Source organism: Petromyzon marinus, chromosome 17 (assembly GCF_048934315.1).
Source record: "Petromyzon marinus isolate PM22_M1 ecotype Great Lakes invasive population chromosome 17, UKy_Petmar_22M1.pri1.0, whole genome shotgun sequence".
Taxonomy (NCBI): domain Eukaryota; kingdom Metazoa; phylum Chordata; class Hyperoartia; order Petromyzontiformes; family Petromyzontidae; genus Petromyzon; species Petromyzon marinus.
The window spans coordinates 20,221,896-20,248,989 of NC_133683.1; the positions used below are offsets into that span (position 1 = coordinate 20,221,896).

Here is a 27,094-nt window from a genome sequence, read left to right on the forward strand (position 1 = left end):
TGGGCATGCGGGCTACATGACCCAGCCATCGCAGCCTTGCCTGCCGGAGGAGCTCACCGATGGGACCTTGCCCAGATCTTTCAAGGATTTGTGAGCTCCTCACACAATCCAGCCTGGTTAAACCCAGGATGGATCGTAGGCAGGCCAGCCTAAATGTTTCTAACCGGCGAAGATGTTCCATTAGGGGGGTCCACGTTTCGCAAACGTAGAGAAGGGAGGGAATGACCGTGGCCGAGAAGACCTGAAGCTTAGTGCGGAGCGACAGACCAGGTAGCTTCCACACAGCGTTACGCAACCGATGAAAAGATATTACCGCTCGACTACGTAACGAGCGGCAAGCTCACACACAGACACATACACAGCGCGCTAACCATTACACTACAATGCGTTACGCTTCCACACAGACACACACAGACACACACAGCGCGCTAACCACTACACTACAATGCGTTACGCTTCCACACAGACACACACAGACACATACACAGCGCTAACCACTACACTACAATGCGTTACGCTTCCACATGCGAGGGTCACGTGACAGATTTGACGTCACAGCTCACTTGCCGTGCAAAAAATATATACATTATTGAGCTCCCCCCCCCCCCCCCCACCAAAATAAAAGTGTATTTTTATAATGTTTGCATGGTGTACAGTCTGGAAAGTACCCACATGGCAAATTTCAAGTTTGTTGCATGTCGAGAAGTACGCTAAACATTCACAACTTTGCCTTTTATATATGGAGATAAGTCCAAAAATGTCCTCCAAAATTCTTATCCTAAATTGTGTGGATTATTGAAGTCATGTGGCTAAAACTCCTAAAATCTTCATTTTTTTCAGCGAGGATATTTGGATAAATATTGCGGTGCTGTGCGGATTACAGGGTACATGACACCCCCCCCCCCCATCACCACGTGTGTCTTAAGTTCGACTTGGAAACGTGTGGAGTGAACCAGCATTGAAAGAGTAGGCCAATGTCCTCTACACTCTTATAAAGGATCACCTCTCGTACCTAGAGAGGTTCTATAGAGCTTCTGCCAGAAGCGAACCATAAGCAAGCAATTTCAAGGCTGCACCTTCGTATGTTCCACAATACACAGTCATAGATGTTTTAAGCAGTGGCCCTTCTTCAGTACACCACTGTACTCAAATCACAAGTACCATTTGCAGCATCTCCAATCAGCAGTGGATAGATCATGGGGCTGGTAATCATCAGACCTTCAGTTCTCACGGAATATTTCCAAGGTGGGAGCTGTGGCACAATTTTCCGGAGCTGAGCCTCGGGAAATCTCGGGCTGCAAGTGACCCTAGCTGCCACTGCTATTAAGTGGCCTAAAATATGGCTCTAGAGTTTGGTGTTACATGTTATTTATGTAGTTTATTGTTAAAAATGCGGTCACAGTCCCTGTGATCACTGTTACATGCATTTATGGCTTTTATTTTGGTGATTTCGAAACTTTTTTTTGGTTTTGGCCATGTTTTTGTCTATTGTCGTACGGAGTTGGACTGATGGCCTTAATCTTAGTTGTCTTGTGGTTGTTGTTGTTTGACTTGCATCCCACTGGGATTTTTGCACACAGCGTTGGTGTATGGTGCTATTTCAGGAATATTTTGATGTTTTTTTTCCTGGATTCTTCACTTTAAGATGTTTTCTTGTTCATGTTTTTGTTTTTTTGTTTGTTGCGGTTGCACCCGATTCAAGAGCCGAATGGCTCACAGGGCTATACCAAAATAAATGGAAAATGAAATGAAAAAAACAAGTTAAATGCCCAGCGCAGCGCGACACAACGTGTCGCAGTTTTGAATTTTGTGGATTTGCCCCTGAGTTTAGACGCTGCAAATAGAGCGGGGTTTTCCCTCCCTCATCTGACAACACTTGTCCTGACCAATGGGCTTCTGTAGGCGTGTCCCTTCGCGTTGGGAAGGAGAAGCAATGCTGCTTTTGGTTGTTGCTGCTGCTGTGTTTTTTCCCCTTCTATTGGTGTAATGAACGCTTGCTTTGCTCATAGCCAGAATGGCTTAGCTGGCTGGTTAGGAGAGAGACCAGCACCGTGCCGTGAATTACGTGCTGTCCAGTGAGTGATCAAGGGTCGTTTTTGTGGCCATGGAAAGAGACACATTGGCCATGAGATAGATGCACGTCCGACGTGGATTGTGGCGAATTCGGCTGGATTTCTCAAAAGAACGCGGGGCCTCGTTTTCTTGCGGGTAGCTGCATTGATTTATTATTATCAATAAAACACATTTGTCTCCAGGTGATGATGGCCTGGCATCTGGACAAGACTACGGTAAGTTTTGTTGTTTTGTTATTTTATTTAATTGCCACTGTGAGTTACCTTGCACTCCCGCTTACTTTACCCGTGGGGGGTGGCACAGATGGAATTTCTGTCATGCAGATCGAGGCCTTTATTTTACCACGTGGATGCCCGTCGAGATTTGAGATGCTTATTTTTGATCGACCACACGGTATACAGTAAAATAATGTGTGAAAACTTAAGGAATAAATTGACACGGTACAATGCTATACTTTACATGTACAAGGTAATACAATGTTTCTGTGCGGTGGGCATCAAAGGGACGGTGCTGCGAAATCCCCCTTGTTCTACTGTGCAGTACTTCTATGCGTCCACGTGTTTGAAGCCCTCCTGCAACTGGGAATGACCAGCGTGGCGAAGTATGGTTAAACAGCACCCACGTCAGACAGGGGAGGCTCTCATACTGGAGTGGACTAAGCAATAATAGACCGTACACATGTACTTCGTACAATAATTACGTGGCATTTAATTTTAAATAACGGGCAATTGCAAAGTCTTTTGGGGGACTATCCTGATGAAGACCGCTTGTGTTGCGATCGAAACGTCGTAGGTTTTTTTGCTTTTATTATCTTCAATTTGTTATATTTTTTTATTTTCTATCTACGTGACTTTACCGAAAGAACCAAGAATATGGGACTAGCCCTGTGATGTACATGTTACATGCTTGAAGTACAACACACGGACGTTGTATTTTGTAGAGATGTGCTTACACGTTTGGCATGTTCATATTTTTTTAAAATTGTAAATACTATATACTTTTATTTACCGTACCACGTGTGGACTCAGAGGCCATGTGCGTTCCACCCCCCCTAAACGACAATGAGAATACTGTACAGTAGAGTCACATAACGGAAAGGTAGTAAATCCGCCACAGATTCCCTTGGTAGTTCGAGCAAATAAAGTTAATTTGTGGGCATGTTAACCTCGACACTAATGCACACAGCACACGGGTTTACAATAACAATGAACTGTACAGCGCTGTACACAAAACTAGCCAATGTTGCTGTGATATATTCTGCACTGATACGTTCATCTGTAAGTGTAACAGGCACGTGAATGGCTGTGCACGTTACGGCCCTTTGTCAAGCCACTGCTGGATGAGGGCTTTACCCACGCCGTGTGGGTCATGGGGGTTATTTGACCATACTTCACCACGCCGGTCATTGCGGGTCGGTGAAGGCGGAGTACAGTACAACAATGAGATTTGCTGAGCTGCCCTCTGCCGACTACCAATTAGCACAGCCCCAGAAACATCTATAGCAACTTGGCATGCATGGTGGTCGTCCATTCAAGCACTATATATAGGTTCAATCCTGCTCAGAATAATAGCGGTGTGTCAAGTCGGCATAAACCTATTTATTACTCTGAATGCGCATGGCAACCTACAGAGGCCGTAGTGCTGTTAAAAATAATGTTGTATTTATATGACGTATCTTGTGACCAAAGAGCGCCAAGCTAGAGTTACAACAATTTTGCTTGCTCGCCCCTTCTGCTTTAATCCGAGTGGGTTAAAATGGTGTTTATTGGGGGGTGGTGGGTATAGTGCGGATTCGTGAGCCATGTGTGCATGGGTCTGAAGGAATAGCTCAAAATAGGAAAGACAAAGGTCTTTTCAAGAAAGGAAAGCAGATAACCAAAGAATGTCCCTTTGCCACACAGTTTCAGTTTCTTTATTTTGGTATAGCCCTGTTGAATCGGGTGCAACCAAAACAAAAACAACACGAACAAGAAAAAACATATTAAAGTGGCTGTGACTGCAAACAGAAAATCCATGAAAAAAACCAGCAAAATATTCCTGAAAAAAGCACCGTGTGCAAAAAAATCCCAGTGGGATGCAAGTCAAACAACAACAACAACAACCACAAGAAAACTTAGATTAAGGCCATCAGTCTAACTCCGTACTACAACAAAACAAACGTGTCCAAAACAGAAAACGTTTGTTTTGGGCACTCTTGCTTTGCCACACGAGCTTCGATTGTGCCGTGGCTATCCCTGGCAGGCATTCACAAGCACAGTATTTATTGGTGGCACACATCAGTGGGGCACAAATCAGTAGGGCCAAACCAAAGGAGATTTTATTAACAGAGTTGTTTTATGTCCGCTTGCCAACGGGTTGTTACTTGGTATACATGCCCCACAAGGGCCAGGGTTAGCAAACTTGCATGCGTGTCTGCCAATTCCATGGAAATGCAATGTTTTAAATGTCGAATGTGGCACAGAGGCAATGTATAGTATTTGTGGCTGTATTTGCAAACCCTTATTGTTTGCAGTTGTCAAGCAAAGGTCAATATGTAAGTTGTTAACCGTGCAGGTCTGGGCTTGTATTTTTGTTGGTGGTTTCTCTTTGGCCACACTTGGCAGTACTTGGTTACTATACTGGATCACACTTATGTGATGGTTCAACTTGGATGTAAGAAGTGTCCTGCAACCTTGTAATGCCAACGTCACGTCGGGAAAATACTATGTTTTAAAGGTTTTAATTTACCATTAATATTTAACAAGATACACGACAGTAGTTTTATATGTAGAGCGAAAACGTACTTCTTACATAATCATGTAAGTGGTTGTGAGCAGAATGAGTGGTGAAATGGAGCCATTGTATTTTTGCGTGATGTCAATGACAGGTGTGTAATGGATTTTTAAAAATATAGTTTGCTAAGTATCATCAGTTATACATTTGAAATATTTTAGTAAGTCTGGTTTTACTTGGCTGAATTACGCTAGCTGGTCTGAGTTGACGTATTTAAACAATAGGTGCTGCAAGAACAATTGGAGAGTAAAGAGCCTTATTTAATGTTCTTAAAGAATAAAATAAGGCGTACGTTGTTCACTTGTCTCTTTGGCCCCACCTATTGTACAAAATGTGGAAAACACAAACTGGATTATTTCAGCCAAGCCACCCGGAGCACGACTGTCGTACTGCCGCTTTTGAATTTCAATTCGTGATCGCTAACGGAAAAAAAAAGTTTCTTTCGCCAACTCTGCGAATACAAATTTTTGTTTTCCATAGGAAGGCGACCGCTTGGGCATGACAGCTGCGAAGGCGATCACCGTGGCTGGTTTGCCGTGCTGGGCTACGTTTGACGGTCACCGACGCTGCTGTTGAGGAGATGGAGGAAGCCAGTGGTGGGACTTGTGCGGAAGACCCAAAAGTGGCAGCAGTGGAGGGTGATGAGGAGGAGGAGCAGGATCAGGAGGATGGAGCCTCTGCTTCCCTTGTGCCGGAGGATGCCGTGGGCTTCCCTGCAGGCAGGCCTCCGCCCGTGCTGGCAGGAGCGGACTGGTCGGCCGCCCTCAGTTTGCCCGAGACCGAGAGCTGGCTGGCGCACATGAGCGGACGTGTGGCGCAACTCGGCCGGGAGGTTCAGAGGGACGTGGAAGGTGTTCGGACTGAGCTTCATCTGAAGCAGTTCAAGGTTAGTGGCTGCATGCAGTGTTGTTCGTTTTCACAGTTGGCAGAAATACATTCGGACAAAGAAAATTGCACTCTGTTCACAGGAGTGCACGTACATCTTTAAAATAAACTCGCCTCCTTGGTTGTAAACAATGTCTTATGAGAGAATCATATTTGGATAATCTTTATTTTCCATTGTTATGTATTCTTGTATTTATATCAGTTGCAGATGCTTCATTCTCTACTGCCTATAGTGTGATATATATATAACTTAGTATTTTAAGTAAACAGCCACGACAAATATTTAATAGCTTATATTGTATTGTCGTTAATAAACATTTCCATCAGTGAGTAATCAGACATTTATAAAGGTAGTATTATTCACAGGTGCTACTTTTTGCATTGTCAGCCCAATGCTTAAATGTGTGTTCTGCTGAAGTGCAAAATTAAATATTAATGATTTTTCTTTCCTTTAACAAAAAAGATAATTACAGTTTATCTCACACTACTGATATAGCTAGAAAATATGAATTATTGATTTGAGCATAGTGTGGCAACCTTTTGATGTCACTGTTGTATGTCTATGTTTACTATACCGTTTTATAATGAGCTACAATCATTTAACAGCAAACTAATTTATTTTAACTGAACAGCAGTGGCTGTACATTAGTTATGTGTTGCGTTGCTTTAACATGGGATACAAAATATTTTTCAAACTAAGACGCTTGTAAAATAATAGTCAGATTGGTCAGTGAGTAGAGGTGTTAACGATCTACATCTCAGTGATTCGAGTAAATTACATACAACATATAATAACCAAGAACATCACTTCTTACACATGTGATTCATGAGCCGAGGAATCAATATTAATAAATGAATCGATTATTTTTTTGTTCCACTCATTACATTGAGCTTAGATGGAATGATTGCATTTGTTTTCTGTGTCAAAGGAACGTGCTGGAAATAATTTACTACATGATTGAAACAGTGTGCAAATTTCCGACTTATTTTCTGCGTGCCTGTGTAATTGAGGTTGATTGATTGACTATTTAACATGTGACAACCTATTGTGAAAACAAGTTTGTTATTCAAGTGTCACTTGGATCAACAGGGTACAATAACGCAACAAAGCTTAGACTTGGAGAACACGCATAGCTCTACAGGAGACGTTCAGTTAAAACATCAGCAATAGATGCAGATTGTTAAAACAAGCAAACCGAAAAAAGTCTTGCAAAAGCAAGTCACGGTAAACAAAAGGCGTAGATCACTTACGAGCAACTTTTAAAACAAACTTTCAAAACAGGGTGCAGAAACTATATTGAGTAAATATAGAAATGTGATGTATTCACATATTCCCCAGTAGACTATCCAGTTTGTCATGAAAGATGATGGAGAGGGAATGGATTGGATCTCCAAATTACTCCAAGTCAGCACGGATTATGTACGGACCTATAACTCTCAATACTTAACAGAGAGCATTTGAGGCTCATTTTAAATGAAATATAACTGATTCACCTTTTTTAAATCAATGACTGGATGAAGGCCTTCCAAAACGATGGTGATCATTTGGATTTTCTAATAATACTTAACCATACTGGTCAGCAGAAGGTTTGGTGAAGGTGGGGACCCAGTACCTGATCTGATATCACTTACCACTGGTGTTAGCCTTGGCTGGGAATCAAACTTAGATCACAAGGTTCATAGCACAGTGTATTAATGACTGGTAATACTGTTGGCTTATATTGTAAGGTATTACGTCTTGAATAAGTAAATAATTAAGCTCAACGGAAGTTCACTGCTGATGGCTTTAAAAACATTAAATAATGAATACCTCCCTGGTAGGATATTGGAATATAATCTGACTTCGCAGCAGTTGCAATGACTAATTGAACAATGCATTTATTATTATTATCAAATCTTAACCTCAGGTGCACGCACAAAATGTTGTGCATAAGAACGATGTAGTATTTACAGGTAATTGGTTCATATTGTGCCTGCAGCCACTAGTGGCTGCTATACATTCAGCACAACGTATATATGCACTTTTATTAATGGATAGAAGCACAATCTTGAATAGTACCAATTCATCCAATTGCCAGGGTTAGGCGGTTGGATACGTGTTACATCTACATCAACTATCCCTTAACCACAATGATCATGTGGGTGCTAACGATGCTTTGAAGGCAGTCCTTAGCGGTCTATGTCGTTATTCTGGCTTCTATCAGTCCATGTTATCACATTTCCCACAATTGATCTTGTGTCATCCTCTCCTTCTGCTGGGAAGTATCTTGATCGCGTGATCTGTATGCAGATATGGTGGGTATTGATGGCAGTTTTTGTAACATTACTAACCCCTGGAATTGCTTGTTTGAAAGACACACCCAATATAAAAGGATGTCCTTTAAAACACGGGAAATACTGTCAGCCGCCTGCAATTAAAGCGATAGGATCTTTATGCAAACAAAGCCACATTGAACTATAACAATTTAGACATGTAAACTTCTTAGATGCTGTACAGTTATCAAGAGTACTGTATATGATTTTTTATGTTTTGAGTTCGATGAAAAATCGTGTCCGTTATATTGTAGCAATGGTATCATAGGCCACGATCTGTCCGCTGCTTAAATAATGCCTCTCAATCCTGTGATGTAATAAACAATCTGTCGAGCTCCTATGCACGATCTGATATTTACCTTCCATCTCTTCAGTCGTCGTACTCTCAGGCATCTTTCCTATTTTGGCTGCCACTGTTATTAGTAGTCCCTTTCACCAGCCATCATTCCTTTCCCAATGTGTCCTACCCAAGCCCAGTTACTTTTATTAACAGTCAATTATGTTTATAACTTGTGTATTTCCTCTAATCCCCGTGTTCATCGTCATGCATTTCAGTGAAACTCCAAGCGTGCACTTCTCTAGGCCTACGCACACTCTTTGAGCCTTTCTTTTCCATTTTCTTTGTCAATGTCCATGTTTTTTTATTCCTATGTCAGCAGGTAATATTCAAATTAAAAAAAAAACACAATCTTCTATTGCTACGTTGTAATGTTGATTTTCATTGTTATGTTTAGTTTTACAAAGGAACTCCACCCTGTTTTTTGTTGAAGGAGATGATAATCGTGATATAAGTATATTTCCTTAAATGAAAAAAATATATATGGCAGGACTGCTTTTAGTTGTCAGATTCGATATTCCATACATTTGACCAAGTCAGTTTCTCCTGCCAACTCATCATGGTCATTGGTCCTCATCATGAAACCATGGTCTCGTTTGTGCTTTAAACACTCGATTGGGTGTCTTGAATTTGGAACGGCTCACTAAGCAACAGAAATACGGAGGGGGGGGGGGGGAGTGGAAAGGGGGGGGGGTAATTGGAATGCTGTCATCTGGTAATGGTTTACAGATTGCTTAGTGTAACTGGTGTTCCTTGAAGGCAGTTGAATTGAGGGTTGCTGGCCAAAAAAAGTTCTACATTTCAGCATAACAGAGTTTGTTCCAATAAATAATATACAACTTTAAATACAGAATAAAACTTGCTTGATATATTGAAGACAACAGCATTATTAATCCAGGTATATTCTAAGAATAAAATATAACGTGCAGTATAGCCCTTTGTCAATCCACTGCTGGTTGAAGACCGCATACCCGCACCAGTCATTGAGGTTGTTTGACCATACTTCACCACACCGACCAGTGCAGGTTGGTGGAGTAAGGGTGCTCAGGACCGATTCAGATATCGCTCACCACTGATGTTAGCCATTGCCAGGAACCCACTCAGGTCACTGGGGTTCACAGTGCAGTTTGACGGTCACTGTGCCAACACTCCACCTTCAATTACAGTCTTCAGCTACATTTGCAGGAGACCATATACTGCAAAAATGCATCATCTTACATAGATGCTATTAAACTAATTGTTTTCGCATCATATTTTGCATTGCTAAAGTAACCAAGCTTGAATGCCAAAGGACACGATGGTGGTAACCAGTAACCACAACAGTGCAGTCTCTATGCAAAGGCTTGAAAGGGCTTTTCAAACTGTACATTCCATACAAGCAAGAGTAAAACAATCATTGGGGCTGGCAAGGTTAAACACAGACTGCAGAGAAATAGAGTTGTGCAGGTAAGACTATCAGTCTATCACCTTCAATACGCCACTGTTGACTGATTTTATGCTATTCTCCGTGCAATCTGTAGCTATTTGTCTTTGATGAACAGTTCCAATGGAAATCAGTGGAAGCCCCAATTTCCTTTTAGCGCGATATCGTTCGTTTTCGACAGACAATAGGGCACCTGAGCCTCATATTGATTCAGCTGGATAGCTGCTGCCGTTCTGCTTTATGATGATTGCATTTACTGTGTGATAGGGTCTGTAGTCACATGCAGTTTATGGTCATAAACATGCATTGGGATAAGTCGTAGTTTACATAAAGGTATTAGAAAAGCACATTAAGACTCCTGGCTGTTGATGTCGTTTTATGCCCAGGCATTCTCGCTTTGCCGAAGTTGTGTACATTAACCAGAGTGTGATTATAAAACTGAGTGCCATTGTTTGGGGTTGCCTACATAAATTATGCAGGAAGTGACTCCATAATCGGAATGTTTGTGGTAAAAAAAACCATAAAAACATGTGTTCTCCTGGGAAATCAGGGGCCAGCCCTTATGAGTCATTGTGCAGCTTGGAAGGAGGGTATATTTGATGTACTGTAATGTATTTTATCACATTTAACCTATTATGATGAGCACAATTATAATGAAAACTATCCTGCTTTCAATGTAATTGAAATACAATGGGAAATACAATTTTGCATAATTGCCTTCCTTGCTGTACAATGCCTGTCATTAGTAATTTGTGCTCTCTTAGAGGATTTCTATTTTGGGCCTGATGTATTAGCTGGGTGTACACTGGACTTTTGGCTTCAAGAGCACCTGCGCAGGGACAAGCATTTGGGCACCACCTTCAACCTCACGTAACAGTCTTTTTTTTCATCGTGATAATTTTATTTATATACTAAGTAAAACCTCACTGAGTCTCAAGACTGTTTTCAAGAGGATGCTGCATTGGGATATTTGGCAAACTATGCTGGTGCATGTTTCAGCAGATAACTCAATGAAACTCCATCACATTTGTGGGGTGACCCTCAAAGCTCTGCACAGTTAGATTAAAGAATCCACTGCTATACTGTTATCTCCTGGCTACCTCAACCCACGTTCATACCACCTGGTATTCCCAGACAGTCACCCATCTAAATATGAACCAGGCTTACCTTCTGAAATCTGACGAGATCGGGTATAATCAGGATAATTTGCCTACAGGGTGATTTAGTGATGGAAAAAGCATGCTTATCCTGCTGTCTCGGCTCCAAATCATATATTGCCGAATGTTAATTTCCATCCTATTTTTTGTAAAAAAAAATGTGCATATGTGTTAATCATTAACAATGAGGCAAATAATATAAGGTGAGGGATTTATGACGTTGCTTTAATTGGTTTGTCTTCTCGTCATTTAATACCTGATCAAATCTTTGTTAGCTGTTCCAAGTAGATTTCGATTTAAAGCTTTCGTGACTGCAGGGATTCATCTTCTTGGTTCTTTCGGTAAAGTCACGTAGAAGGGAAATAATAAAATAATAAAAATAAAACATAATAAAATAAAATTCTCACGACGTTTCAGCCACAACACAAGTAGCCTTCCTCAGGTGATGAAACAGAACTGTCAGAAAGACAGCGCTCCAATGAACACGGCTAAACTTGGCAGTGTATTTTAAGCTGGGTGGGAGGAGCAGAGCGCTTTGACAAAGGAGTTTCAACAGAAGAATTTAGCATGGAAGTAGCTGTGTTAATGTGAGAGATTAGCAGGATGTTAAAGTCAGAAATTAGCATGTAACTGGGATATTAGCATGATGTTAGTGTGAGGGATTAGCATGTAACTGGTCACGGAAGTAGCTATGTTAAAGTCAGAGTTTACATATCAACAGAGGAATTTAGTATATTGACGCTAAAGAACTGCAACTACCCAACTATCATACAATAAACCGATGTGAAAGAACTAAATATAAAGTACATCAATATATTGAGTACATTGATTATATTGATGTAGTTTCTATTTAGTTCTTTCACATGTACGCTTTTGCAAACAATATTATTCATTTTTTCGATTTAAAGCTTTCGTGACTGCAAGGATTCATCTTCTTTATTCATTCTACGTGACTTGACCGAAAGAACCAAAGAAGAATATTATTCATATTAAAGGTTTTTGGGTTAGATCTCGTAAGTATAACTGTGTCGTAACTGGCTGTGTTGGGTGGTGGCGGGTTTTAACGACACATGTATATATTTACGCGATCTAACACAAAAAAAGCTCTGTTATGGAGATTAGTAATCAGTGAATTAATATGTTATATATGTAAGTAATTGTAAGATGTATTACTTAATAATATGCTTCCAGGCCGCACTAAACCTGTAGCATTATAAAAAAAAAGTTGTTATGACACCCACTGTAAAATAACCTTTAGGTTTTTTTGAAGCTTTCCTTGTCTTATTTGTATTTTATAATTCATAACATTATTCGCAGCCGTGTCAATACACTGCTGGCTGCACCATGACATTTGCACCTTTTTTTATATTCTGCAACTTAATTTTTGCCAGAAATGTAAAATGTAACAAAGCACCCACTCCACGGTTGCCAGTTCATAGTGCAGTCTGCTAACCACCGTGCCGCCAATGTTCATCTTTTAAGAACCCCATTGTACATTGCGTAAGCTAGTGGACCATGCCAATAGCTTACTGCATTCTCACCGTAACCTCCACCTTTCTTTCGCTCTCGTCGCGGCAGGAGATTTGCGTGGAGGTGTCGGGCCGCTCGGAGTGCGTGCGCTCCCTGCTGGGGACCGAGTTCCCGCTGAGGCTCCTCTCCCCAGCGTGCGCGGTGCCGGGAGCCGTGCGGCGCGCGGGCCAGCACTGGCACCAGCTGCGAGTATCGCTCCAGGTGCTCCGGGAACGTCTGCTGCGGGAGAGCAACGGGCGCCATCCGCCCGCCGCTCGGAGCCTGCGAGCGTCGATGGTGACGGCATACTGGGATGATGTAAGACATTTGACCACTCTTTTCCTTTCTGACACGGGGCATGTAATGTATATATTTTCCATATATTCTGACCTGCCAGTTGCAGCGCAACGTCTAGACGAGACGTATGGCTTGGAAGAGTTGGCGGAAATACCCTCCTGGAGGGGTTATAGAGCTCACTCGAATGGAGATCCTTCTGTCTGCAGCAGTTTGAGGAGGAAATTGCAGGGCTGCACCAGTTACCTTTAATTTACCCTTTTTTAAATGCAACTTCATTTGGGGAAGTGACCTGCAGGAGAAGTTGCGCGTTCACCACTTTCAGTTTTTCATTCCAGCAGCCACTCTGGTTATTATGTATTAACCAACAAATACTACGCGGAGTCAGCTTCACAGTCGACGTCAAAGATCCCCAGACATCATTCACAAGAGTGGGCCGGCGTCATGGCCCAAATTTGAAGAATTACACTGCAAAATTACTCAGGATTTTGGATTGCAACCTTCGCCCTCCTACTCTGAAAACTTGACAGAACCCTCCTGAAAAAGAGTCATGAGACTCACATAGGCTTTACCTTGGCGAAAAGCAAAATAGATTTGTCAGAAATGAAAATTAAGAATGTAATAATTCTCCCCTCTTGAAGGTACGATAAATTGTCACAATTCAGGGTCATGATTCGATTATCATGAATCGGTTGTGTTTTGTATATTATTTAACCAGAATAGACCCTAAAGATGTACATCTCATTCCCCATTGAATGTATAATCATCTGTGATGGAATTAATTGAGAATAGATAGTGCTTCAAACAAATGAATAGGATGAAATGGCAGTGGTGCGCACATACACACACATATCAAAAATACTCAGAATAGTCACCTATAACATAGCCTAATAGCAGGAAAATATAGCTGACAGTATTACAAAAGGTTATCGTTTAAGATCACACGTAAGAAATTATGACTATCTTCTTTGCTTCTTTCGGTAAAGTCACGTAAAATGAGAATAAAATAAAATAAAAATAAGACAATAAAATTCTCATGACGTTTCGGCCAAAACACAAGCGGCTTTCTTCAGGTGAAAGAACAGAACTGTCGGGACGACTGAAGAAGGCCGCTTGTGTTATTCTCATTCTACGTGACTTTACCGAAAGAACCAAAGAAGATGATTCCCTGCAGTCACGAAAGCTTTAAATCGAAAATTATGACTACTTGGTATCATAGGTAAAACTGGACAAATTTGATAATGTATGCCCATTTGCAGAGTTTATAAATGCTTTTCTGTTGGACACCAGCATGGGCTATTAAAAACAGCCTGGTTGCTTGGTGAATAAATGGCCCTGATGCTTTTATATATGGCCACACATTTTTGATTGTCAGTCATTCTTCATGTGTGCTCACGCGATATGATAAGATGACTAAAATGTCATGACTTGTAAAATCATCGATACATTGTACATTAAATTGTAAATAAGCAATTTTCACATCATCAACCATAATCTATCCACTGCTGGATGAACGGCCTACCCAATAAAATCTCCAGCTTTGCTAAATCCCAATTAAAAGCAATACATTTGAGTAGGCTGTGCAATTCTGTGAAATAGGATGTGTATATATATATTTTTTGATCAAACGTTAATAAATGAAAAACACACTTTTTGCAAAGCGTGCATTATAAAGGTCTGCAATGGAGGCACGCACACACACACACACCAAAGGGGTCATGATGGTGCCTGGCCTCTTTTCAAAAAGCTTTGCCACCCTGGAGGCCTCCCCGACTGGAGAGATTTTAGATGCAGCGTTTACAATTAAAGAGCGAGATTGTGCTCCAGTAATACCGTGTGCCCCAGGGCTGCCCCCTTAGATGGGATTTTATGGGCATGGCTGTGTCCTGCTGTGAAAGATAAGGAAAGTCACCTTGTAATCGTATGTTCAATTTGTCCACACAAAACACTTTTTTTTTACCATGAGTAAATCTCCCCCCTCCCTTTTCCTCCTTTAATTGCCCGGTTTATTTGTCAATCGTTTGTTCTCAATCTCAGGCAAACAGAATGTTTTTGTCGATAACAAATTGTGGAATTTGTTATTACTAAAATTTAAATGCACATTTAAGATCTGTAATTAAATTCTAAATGGCTTCAAATATTTACACCCTACCTTTTGTGGTGTCTTGGCATCTTCCAAGTACCCGTTGCTACAGGTGACCACGATTGCCAGATGGCAGGGTCGGTCCGAATAAAAACAATATCTGCACTTTACGGGTCTGTATTGAAGAGTAATGTTCATCAGCAGTTTCTGAAAATAAATAAAATGTAATTGCATGAAACATTTCTGCGTCTGATTAACAGTGTATTAATGTAAAATATAAATTTAATTGAAAGTGCGTGACTTTCGGTAGTTTGTCTTTTCGAATAAAAAAATGTGAAATTGTTAAAGTAATGGTAAATGAAGGGCTGATGCGTTAGAATGTCAAGGACCTTTTTTGAAGCACAGTAAAGGCAATTTGGGTATAGGATGCATTAAGTTGCCAGCTGAAGTCATCAAGTCATCACTGTCTCAGATTTGGTGAAATTATTTTCTTGTAATGCCTCAACCCGTGAAACCTTCCTAGGGTGCCTCATTATACACTTAACTGCTTTTCTACAATGGGAATAGTAGAAGAGTGTGAATTAATGTGATGTATCTGACATGAATCTTCCCTTGAGACCGAGCCTATTGGACCGCCTAAATAGAGGCCATAGCATGAAACCAAACCATTACTTTCTCACACGTTAGCCCAGAGGGAATTTATTTGAAAATGTCTTAATTAACAAGTGTACATGTGGTTCTCGTTTACATATTTACACTGGGTAAATCACCTATACGTAAATGGTTTCAGGCATACATGTATATTAGAATTATATTATATTTCAGATTGTAATGAAAATTATTACATTTTCATAATGACTTCATTGAAATAAAACATGTATTCTATTTTACATAGTATGTTCATTGAAATACAACAGCATAAATTAATCTCTATCAAGTTGTATAGAATTATACAGGGTGTTTTAAAAAGTTGGACACGATTTGAAATCGCTTTGCTTTGACATTGGGTCCATTTTAAAACACCCTGTATTCTAATGTAATGGTAATACAATCTAAGAAGTGCATTCAATGTTTTTTAAAATAAAATGTGTTATATAATATTTTTAATTGAGTTGATGAACTATTACATAGATTTAAAATTAATCAAAAACGTGTGTTTTCTCTGTTCCAGAATAAGAAACGTGTGTTCCAGGAAGTCATCGGTAATATTGACACCATACAAGCACGTGAAACATTGTTTATAAAAAGTGAGCTTCCCATTTGTTATAATAATATTCCATCGGATGAATTGCTTAAATCTTTTGACGTCCCATTACAATCTTCCTGCTCTGAAGAGTGTAATACAGATTTTGAAAAACAACTCCGTGCATCAACCAATTTAAGCACAAAACGTGAAATATACGAGACGCACTTCTCTAAAGATTTGAGGATGGAATTTTCTGAGCTACCTTGGCCGTCTAAGCAGGGCAAGAAGGAAGATAATGGTGAATGTTCACAGATCGTTGGGGCATTACAAAGCGAGCAACTCATTCAAAGAATACAGACTGATACCGAGACCTTGCAGGAGAGGTCTGCACATCAACTTGTGCCTGAACAGAAGACCACGAGTGCATTGCTAAATGAGTCTCAGCTCTCTGGAGCGGCCACCAATGAGCACAGTATTTTTCAATCCAGCAATGTGGCTTCAATGTCTGTTGATGGCAACTCAAACAATTGTGGAACAGACTACAAGTCGCATGATATTGTTCACTCTGATATTTCACTGAATGCAAAGTGTAGGAGAGGTCTGTCAGAAAACATGTTAGCAGAACAAGACGGTTCCGGCTCGGTTAACAAAAATGAAAGTGCGTGTTTCGACGAAGCTGTGTTCCAGGGCTTCTACTCAAACTCTCGAAGGTCTCTGGGAGCATTACAACAGAACACAGTTTCTCACGGTAACCACAACAGACATGAGGTTGAAGTGGATGAAGAAGAAGAATATACTTATTCCCCTGTTCACCTCGGTTCAATTCATTCATCAATGCATGGAAGAGGTCATTCCCAAATGTTCAATGGAAGTTTGAAGGATCTGAGAAGCTGCTTACATTATAGGGCAGAGCTGTCCACTTCAAACTCACGCCTGCGTAGAAGCAAGTCTGTAAATATGAATAATTTATTACCGGCTGGTGAAAGTTCGTTTCGAAGGTTTAATGGAACCAAATCAAGTTCAATGCAGTCTGTTTTATCCGCGCCAGAAACAATTGATTATTTTAGTAATAGACTGCCACTGTCGTCGAGTCGTTGCTGTTTAGATATGGAGTATGAAGCGATGCTGGATTTTGCTTATCCACTCCATGAAGATGGACGAACTAGGGAGGATACCGAGGAGTTGAATGACCTTTTGCATCAACTAAAAATCTATGAGAATAATAACCCTACATGTAACAAATTAACCAACCAACAATTGTCCACACCGTTATTAAAGGATGACCGAGCACACGAGCACACATTTTGCACAGCTGCAGTTGCAGCCCACGACGTTACAAATCTCTTGTATGTTGGTGAAGATTTCAAAAGACCACCTCAAGGGGAAAGCCTGTCGCCGGATCACATCTCGGCATTTAAAGTTATGCCAGTGAGCTGCCGTGGGAAGAAGAGCAATAAAAAACGGACTGTTACAGAGACGGACGATTGGTATGGCTCTGATGAATTCCTCGCATTGCCCACTCAGCTAAAAGAGGCTGAGGCTGTTGCACAGAATCTGGAGAACTTGGTGGATATGTTAGACACAAGTTCATTGTACAGATCATCTCTGAGCATTGGCGACCTTGGAACAGCAAGAAGCATTGCTGAAGACATCTCTTCTATTAGAAGTCAGGATGCAAGTGACCAGAGGCCACGCCACAAAGAGAAAGAGATGGGTCAAAGCAAACTGTCAGTTTCTCTTCCACATGAAAGGCCACTGAGTGTGTGTGACTCTGTGGAATTTGGCCCTCTTTGTGATATGTCTGATGGGATGTCACCTGTACAATTCTCAACCAGCAGTTATCAAGAGGGTGGGTTCTGTGGATCTTTAAAAGAAGACCAAAACCTGGGCAGTGAAAGTGCCCGGAGCGCCCAACAAACCGGCTGGAAGCCACGTGACGCGAGTAGTCCAGTCAGCGAGGGGAGGCCCCCCACCCTGCAGAACTGTGGTCGCCACCATTCACAGCTGATCAAGGAGATACAAGATGACATTGAGCACCAGATCAACAACACAGCCATCTGGGAAAAAATCGAGGTATGGTAATAAAGTGAAGGTGCAACCCAGAAATTGTTCGTTCATGCCGCTGCTAGCAGAAGGTCTTCCACTAGAGGGAGCTCGAGAGAGCCCCTCTAATGGATATTGATTGGAGTAAATCTAAAAATGGCTGATTATGGTGGAGTTCTTATTCAGTGGTTGGCAACACTTCACCATGAACCCAGCGATCCCTGTTCAATTCCTGGTCGCAGCTAAAATTAGTGGCGAGGAAAACTTCCCCCTTCACCAACCCACACTGATGATCAGCGTGCTGACATGAGATCACACACAGCCACCATGACCAACAGCATGGCGATTCATCCAGCAGAAAGTATGTTATTTATTCAACATGAGATTTATTTTTCAAACGACGCATGGCCATTGATAAAAAAAGGCCGCCTGTTATTGTATTTGATAATTATAATTTTCAGACTATTTTCAATCCACTGCTGGCACCCCCATGCTGTGACATAATTTGAGCTCATGCTGGACAGTGACGTTTGGTAAAGTTTAGGCCAACAACTGGTTCATAGATCACTTGCCACTGATGTTAACCGTTGCCGGAAATTTAACCCACGACGCATGGCGCATTGTGCTAACCACTGTGCTCCACTTCATGTTGCATGAACCTTAATGGTCGCACGTACTTAATATGTAGATTTTAAGCTTTCGTGACTGCAAGGATCCATACTCTTTGGTTCTATTCGGTAAAGTCATGTAGGTAAAAAATAAAACAAATATTTTTTTATTGTTTTATTTTATTTTTTACCTACGTGACTTTACCGAATAGAACCAAAGAGTATGTACTTAATATGCTTTTCAGTTTTTTTGCGAATTTTACACAGGAAATAAACCAATGTAATCTATATTCTTGGTTCTTTCGGTAAAGTCACGTAGAAAGGAAACTTTACCGAAAGAACCAAGACTATGAATCCCTGCAGTCACGAAAGCTTTAAATAAAAATTCTAAATAACGTTGCAAGAAATAAGCCAACTCCAGGAGGTAGTTTTGTTTTTGTTGATGTTTTGATAAAAAATATGTTCAAATAAGTTTTCTGTCATACATTTTTTGCTCGTATAATATTATTAGTGTATTCAACCATGTTTCACTCTGCTTAAAAATCGAGATCCAAAACGAGTGGAACCATCAGCATTACATAAGAAATCGCCGTACAAATAAAACAATTCCTATGATGCCAGTTTGTATTTTTGAGAGGGTGTGAGCTGACCTGAGATGGGGCAAACACGTGTTCTCTGTTGGGCATTCAGGCATTTCCAATGCATGAGACTTACCTTTGTCTCCACTAGCAGTGCCGTTGGGTAAGGGGCAAGGTTGTGGGGGGGGGGCAGTCAATCCACTTTTAACTTGAACCAAAAATAGTACAATTATACACCACTGTGTACACGGTCACCTTGCTTGGGTATAAGGTCACAGTGGTGGGAATGCACCAAAGGCACTGCCAAAGCTGGTCTGTAGTGTTTTCATAATCTGTCATGATGTATCCACTGCTGGATGAAAGCCTCCCTAAGCCATTGCTATCCCTCATGATCTCCAGGATAAATAAAGATTCTGATTCCGAGCTTACAATGCAAAAGTCCATCTGTATATATGTTGAACTTCTTTCACACTGTACGTAGCTAACAATGCTAATTGGAGGTGCAGGGGAAGGACAACAAACCACAACACAGCTCCTGCAAACTAATTGCAAAATAACAATTAAATTCATGTTGACTCGTGATGCTTTTTTTTCAATCTTGTTTAGATGTTTGTAAAGAAGCTTGATGTGCTGATTGACTGGCTGTATGATGCCATGGAGACAACCGAAAACTGGACACCCCCAAAGGCAGAAATAGACCACCTGAAGGTCTACCTGGAAACCCACCTGGTCAGTCTTAGTACCTAATTTACAATAATTGTAATTATATGTATACATCATTTACAGCTTTGTTAATCCACTGTTGGAAGAATGCCTCTCCATCCCATGTCAGCCATGAGGGTTGTTTGACCGTGCTTCACGATGCTGGCCGTTGTGGATTGGTGAAGGGTTGGTGCGAGGAACAACAGGGGACCTGCGGATGATGTTAGCCATGGCTGGGTATGGAATTCAGGCAGCCGGATTCACAGTGCGGTGCGTAAACCGCTGGCCACTGCTGCTCCCCACCTTGGTTCCGAACTTTTTTAGTTTTATTATTGATGGATATCCCTGCTGGTGTTATTGGCCGTACATATGCGCCCCATCCGCTTTACAGTGACCATTAAAGTTCCCCATGATGTAATTCGCCAAAGTAACGACTGTTGTGTGCCGGCGTCATGCTCCAAATGTGTAAAATGACCCTCGTTGGACACCTCCGGAGTAAGGGTCAGCAGACTTTGAGGTAGGGCTGAACGATTTGGGGAAGATATCTAATTGCGATTTTTCTGACAGATATTGCGATTTGATTTGCGATTCAATTTTTTAAAGTCAAGCTTCAGTTCAATAGTCACTGTGTTATAGATTTAAAACATGTGATGGAGCATTACCACGTGATACCATCAAAATATGAACTGCTCTATATATTGGAATGCAAGGATGAGAACATGTATTTATTAAAATGAAATAGAACAATCAAACATAGAACAATTGTAAAGTTAAATAAAGTTGTTCTTTGGGTCTTTCGGTAAAGTCACGTAGATAGGTTAAAAGATAATAACAAGGGTGACAAACGCTTGTCTTGCGAACGAAACGTAGTTTTTTATTTATTTTTCCTTTGAACCTATCTACGTGACTTTACCGAAAGACCCAAAGAATATGAATTACTGCAGTCACGAAAGCTTTAAGTCAAGATTAAAATAAAGTTATAATAACAAATAAAACAATTGCAATAAGAAAATAATAGGACTTTTCAGATCGCAAAAAATCGCAGGCTTTGCGATTTGACAATCGCATTGTTTCAAATTTCGATTTGAAATCGATTAATCGTTCAGCCCGACTCAGGCATTTCTGGGTTAACGACAATAATACATTATAATAAAATAACGTCTTTGTGCACTGCTGCCCTCTGCTGTTAGAGGTTACCGTCGGCAATTATAAATGTGGGTTGGCGGTACTCGACTCGCTCTTGAACGAACTAATCCGGCATCAGGTTAACTTCTCGATGTTATAACAAGTACGTTGATATAGATCCCCTCATTTAATTTTCAAACGTAGATAACTTAAATAAATTAAAGGTGGGTGGCAGACGGGTGTTTTATGTTGTCGTGTGTATTGTTTTGTGTTGGTTATGTGCCGCTGTTGAAATGGGCAAGTAGCATGAGGTTGTACATGCAATCATTGACCAAAAGGTGGCAACATTGTACCGCTCGAACACTTAGGTCCCAACTGCGTCGCTCTTGCAGTTGTGCCGAAGAGCTCTGCAGTGTGTTTTCTGGATGTACCGCGTGTTGTTTGCCTGGCACCATGGTCCGACGTTTCGCGCCATGTGTTGGGAGCCATCTCAGTCCTTGAAGAACCACGTGGATCGAATCGTCGGACACACCCGAACTACATGCAGTACAACCTGAAAACACTGGAGAGCTACCCTCTTCCTGGTTAAGAGGGTAGCTTATTTTAATTGTATTTTTTATTACTGAAAGAACCAAGAATAAGTCTACATTATCGACTGCCAGTACACGCACTCTGTTTAATAACCATTGCTACAGTCTACATTATAGACTGGCAGTACGCTCACCGAGGTTAAGAACCAGGCTACAGTCTACATTATAGACTGCCAGTACACTCCGATTAAGAACCAGGCTACAGTCTTCATTAATGTGTTTTTTTCCCATTTTTATTTATATTCACTTTATTTTTTATTACTATTTTTATATCTACGTGACTTTACCGAAAGAACCAAAGAATGTGTCTAAAGCCCTATTTAAGCCACATTTTTCCAATTTATATTTAAAAAACTTCAACTTTACAAATTATGTTTCACGCATTATTTGATAAACCAATTGCAACTGACGACAGGCTAATCCAGTGCTGGAGAAACCTGCAGCCCGTAGCCCAAATAAGGCCTGCAACTTATTTAAATATACTCCGCGTCGACATCAGGCTTACTACAACTTCGAAGCAGCCTGCTAATGATTTTTATCAGTCACTCTAAGCATCCGAGCCGCACTAAGCGGGTAATAGAGGGGAATATGTTTGGCCTGGCAGCACTGTTTCTCATTTAGTGAGATGAAGGTGAGCCCTAATTATTTTTCATGTTTTTATTGAATAAGACTTAGCTGTGTATTAATGTGTTGCCCACCAAATATATTTTAAGGCTTGTTCAGCCATGTGCTAATCTCTAATAACGCACACTCAAATCAGATGTTGTTCGCTTGCAGTGCTTCAAACTTAACGTGGACAGTCATTGTACTTTAAAAGAGGAAGTCGTACAAGAAGGCAGAAGACTTTTGGAAATTCTTGTTTCTCAAAAATCTGGTGAGTGTCTTGTCCCATTGTAAATCATCATAGAACAGTCCGTTAACCGGTTGACCGCCGTTCATTTGCAGAATAATCTTGGAATCACACCAAATTAATATTGGTAATCTTAAGGCTGACATTTTTCAGCATCGGTTTATAATTATGGCTGGTGTGTTCAAAACAATAGCAATTAGGGTACTTAAATACAGTAATTTAAAAAAATCCGAATAGCACAGTGCTTACATATTTACAAAAATATACTTATGGCTTCAGTGTTGAAAAAGCAGTGCTTGAGCAACCTGGATGCTTTGAGTGACGAAACCGTTGCTGCATTGTTAATTCGTCTGCCTAATGACTTCCTTTCATGTTTCTGGCTTGCTCCTGATAAAGGCCCATCAGGCAACACGTTGGCAGACTTACAGGGCATTCTCTCATCATTGCTATAATTAGTTTTAACGCTGTGGAATATGCCATAAATATCTTATGATAAACAAAGACTTCACATAATTATTCAGCAAATAACAACAAAGTTATCTGTGGCACTGCATGGTAGTATTGGCTGTGCACGCTGGAAGTGTGTGACGCTCATTTTTTAATCCTGCGATTCGGAGGTGGGATTGGTGAATCGCACATCGCTCACAATGCGTGTGACACTCAACCTACGGGACTGAGGTGGCAAATAGCAGCACAGCAAGTAGGTTGCTGAACCATTGCTCAAATGTTTTGAGTGCTGTCCCGTCACACTTGCAAATTATCTTCTCCAGGCCCACCAGCTTGTCTTATCCATACTGTGTTTAACCACAATGCTGCAAGGTCAAGACTTTTCTCTTTTTAATTCTTCCTTTGTGCTGCTCGACTGTGGATTGCCCTCCGCTCGTCTTTTTTTCCCAGGTTCTTATAACCCTGCTCAATTTTGAAAATGCGTTAACTCTAATCTATGACACCTTAGATATCGCTGGTTGTTGCCGGCCGCTTGGCATTTTGGGCTTTTGGGCCTGTGCTCGGCAACCGTGATCACCAAAATTTTTTTTTCCTGCCACGAGCAAAAGACACCCATTTAGGACTTGGCCAAACATCCCAAAATGCAGGAGAGACCGTCCTTTACAGTGAGCCATGAGTCTCACTTGTGAGGCATTTCTAGATGATGGGAGAGACCGTCGTGAATAAGCTCGCGGCGGGCGGCTTGCATGTGCGGCACAGGTCTGAGGGACACGCTCGATCGCATCGAGAGCCAGTGGCAGCAGCTGCAGCAGCAAATCTGCCGTCAGCACGGCTGGGTGCAGCGCGCCCTCGCAATCATCAAGTGTGACGTCCTCACAGGCGCCGAGGCGCTGTCGGAACGCGGGGGCCTCGAGATCGTCGCTGCCGGTGCTTCGCAGGTAACCGCCACGGGAATGACCATCCCCCAACATCCCTATCACCCTGCACCCCCCACACACCGCCTGCTCTCCCAGCCTCCCAGTGGACCTACGGGATGTAGTAGCAGCAGCTGCTGCTGCTGCTGCTGCAGCAGCACGCGCGAGCTCATCTGCCCGAAAGGCGCGTCTTTTTTTTTTGACGGGCGCCGTGCATCGCGAGCGCGAGCTGCGATTCTTCCCTTTGTGTCGCACGCACGCACCTTGCCGCGTAGGACACTGCAAGAGCAATGAAAGGAATCAATCACGGCGTATCGGCGGACGTGGTGCCGTTGGAAAATTCTTTATTTATTTGCGCGCTCGTTTTTTATTTTGTAATTGATGCAATTTTAAACGTTGTGACACTCCCCAAAGGCGAGTGGCTGCATTCACTTGGTGTAATTCTTTTGAAAAACCGTCCGTGTCGAGGCATGGAACTATGCAGGTTACTCGACTCTTAATGTCAACGCCCTTTACTGTCATGCGCTTCTCAGATCCCAGCAGTGTGCCGTTTTGCTGTGGTCAAATTTGTTTTATGATAAGATAACAAAACGTGTACATTAGTCTACAACAAGTCTTTGGAATAAGTCCCGTATTCAGCACAAGGAATATGTTCGAAGATTAATATTGTGTGCAACTTCCTGTTCTTGTTATCATTTTTGGCATTGTCTGTTGTTAATAAAAAATAAACAAATATGAAGGATTTATTTAATATAACACATTTTGTTAGTGTCAAAAGATGTAAAAAAATTAAGCCGTAACCTAACATTGTTTGAAAAGATGCACAAGCATTAATGGCTGAGTTAATGTTATTAATATAAGTTATTGAACACAATTAAGTTCACCAAAAGATGTTTATCAATGACGTCCAGTAAGTCTGAACATTTGTTATTGTGTGCTCTTATGAGTTCAGTCCGTCACAAATGCGTGGTGATCACTCAAGAGGCTAGAGGATGGATCCTGAACACTACCTAGTGGGTGGAGACCCCAAAAACGGCGCTGGCCATATCGCAACAAGGTTTACCCACGGGTACAGCTTGGAGACGTGTTATAGTTACCAATCATTATCAGCCGTGGTCAATCCACTGCTGGATAAATACCCTCGTCGTTGGCATTCGCAATGCTCCTACAATGCCACATTCCATCATCATCTATTGACGATGAGCTAGTATAATTGTTCCATGCTTCGAGTGGTTGAACTCTTGGGCATGTTCACTCGTTTTTCCACTATTACCTCCACATTTTCCATTGGCAAAGCAACGTGTCCTGCTCAAGCCCGCTTACATTACTTAATAGTCAATTTGATCTAATTGGTCACTGTGTTTTTATATGTATTAACTAGCTTCGCCCAAGACTTGGATTCTTGTCTTGGATTAATACACGGCCTACGCGGAGGGTGGAGGGGGGGTGCGTGACGTCAGCAGGCACACTGCGTCACGCTGCCGCATGCGGGTGACATCACAGATGTGACGTCACCACAAAATATGCTCATTATTGCGCACCCCCCCCCCCCAATGCAAAAGTCTATTTTTATACGTTTTTCATTGTGTACATTTTGGAAGCTACCCACATGCCAAATTTCAAGTTTGTTGCATGTTGGGAAGTATACTAAACATTTCTAACAGACACACATTTACAAATTTCCCTTTTATATTTGTGTGATTCCCACTATGCCGCTCTCCATGATTCTTTGAGCAGTTTTTTCCCCATGTTGTTCTCAGTTGGTCCATGTGTGTGATCCACATGTCAAATAAAGCAATATACACTGATGGAAAATAGTATTTTTTTTGATATGTTGATTTTCGTTATCATTTTTTTCTAAAGCACTCCGTCCTGCGCTCGCTCACCTCTATTTTCATGATTTTTATCCTGAGCCGCCAAAATTCATAATTTCCCTAGATGTACATACTCTTGTTACATTTTCCTGTAATGTCCGTCCAGTGATTATTTTTGTCAAAAATACTTTATGTAAATGTCTTTTGTATTTGCTCGTCTTCAGCCGTATTTTTCAGCCTTCTTTGTTCCACATGAAACGATGAGTCACTCGCCCCAATTGAAATGTACAAAGTCTCGAAATTACCCAGCTGTGCTTCATTCTTAATAGCAACAGTCATTGTAAACCTTTCCTAAAAATACCCTGCGCATTATATAAAGAGCTCGTTTCACTGTATATTCTATTTATTTAAATGTTAGAGCTTGGTATGTGTTTCGTGGCATTTGTTGGCATGCACAAATACAATAAATAACACATATATGCTCTGGCTCAACAGGCAAACATAAACCGGTAGCTCGTGATGCAAGTTTCTAAACTGCATCGCTGTTTGCACCATGTATCTTCACGTCCCATTAATCCTCACAACTGAAGGTGAATGTGCATATTGTGATCATTCTTGTATGATATCCAGCTGCCTGTATCATACATTTCGGTAATTCAGTTTTATACCTTAAAATTTGATGATATTGGGGCTACTGAAGTTAACTATCTGAATCATGTCCAGATGCTTTTTTGTACATATTTAAATTTAGCATATTGATACGGCTTAGTTGTATTTGCTTTGTTGAAATTTTCTTATCGGATAATTGACGGGGAAGAATGCAGATGTATCAATAATATTTTTTTAGCTATATTTAATGTGGACAAAGAGATTTTAACAGATTTTACATTTCATTAATTCGTCAAATCAGCAAAAAAAAAAACACTCAGTATTTTTGGCAGATTTATCCTGAGTATGTGAATGTTCGAAAGTCGAAGTGATTTCCTGCTCAAAGGAGTATTAGAGCAGTGCTTTTTTCCTGTTTACGTCCCTGAGCCAGTTGTGGAAATTCAACAGTCATATGGTGGGGGCAAGTCTATCCCTAGGACAAACGCTGTTGACTTCCTCACAAAGTGGTACTCGTTCAAAACCAAATTGCACGGCAATCCCTTTGCCTACACGTGGGTGCAGTGACACATGCCGAGTACCACATTGAAAGCTCTTTATGCCACTTGACCGGTGCAGCAGAATTTTGCGTCAATGTTTTCGCAAACTTCATGGCGAGAAATCTATTGCGATTGTGAATCCAGATGTGATTGCCGCGGGGAAGTCCTTTGCTCTCTGAAATCGGAGCCGGACCATGAATTGTTGAAGATGCAGCGGTTCTCTGAATCCCTCTGGTCTCTTAAGTG

General features: G+C 41.2%; 1 protein-coding gene across 6 annotated transcripts in view; it reads left to right on the forward strand.

The window, feature by feature from the left end:
* Positions 1-1,891: 1,891 nt before the first annotated feature.
* The window catches only part of LOC116943189 (A-kinase anchor protein 6-like), a 120,087-nt gene continuing 94,884 nt past the window's right edge, over positions 1,892-27,094 (forward strand). For 4 of the 6 annotated variants that reach the window (XM_032955825.2, XM_076067574.1, XM_032955826.2 and 1 more), the window contains exons 1-7: positions 1,892-2,288; positions 5,326-5,731; positions 12,539-12,787; positions 16,018-18,105; positions 19,868-19,990; positions 22,456-22,552; positions 23,735-23,913. In XM_032955825.2, the coding sequence (XP_032811716.2) occupies positions 5,426-5,731; positions 12,539-12,787; positions 16,018-18,105; positions 19,868-19,990; positions 22,456-22,552; positions 23,735-23,913 (3,042 nt within the window). In that variant the 5' untranslated portion in view covers positions 1,892-2,288; positions 5,326-5,425. Of the gene's footprint in view, positions 2,289-4,650; positions 4,872-5,325; positions 5,732-12,538; positions 12,788-16,017; positions 18,106-19,867; positions 19,991-22,455; positions 22,553-23,734; positions 23,914-27,094 lie in introns of those variants that run through there. The other 2 variants (XM_032955827.2, XM_032955824.2) reach the window with 2 other exon arrangements.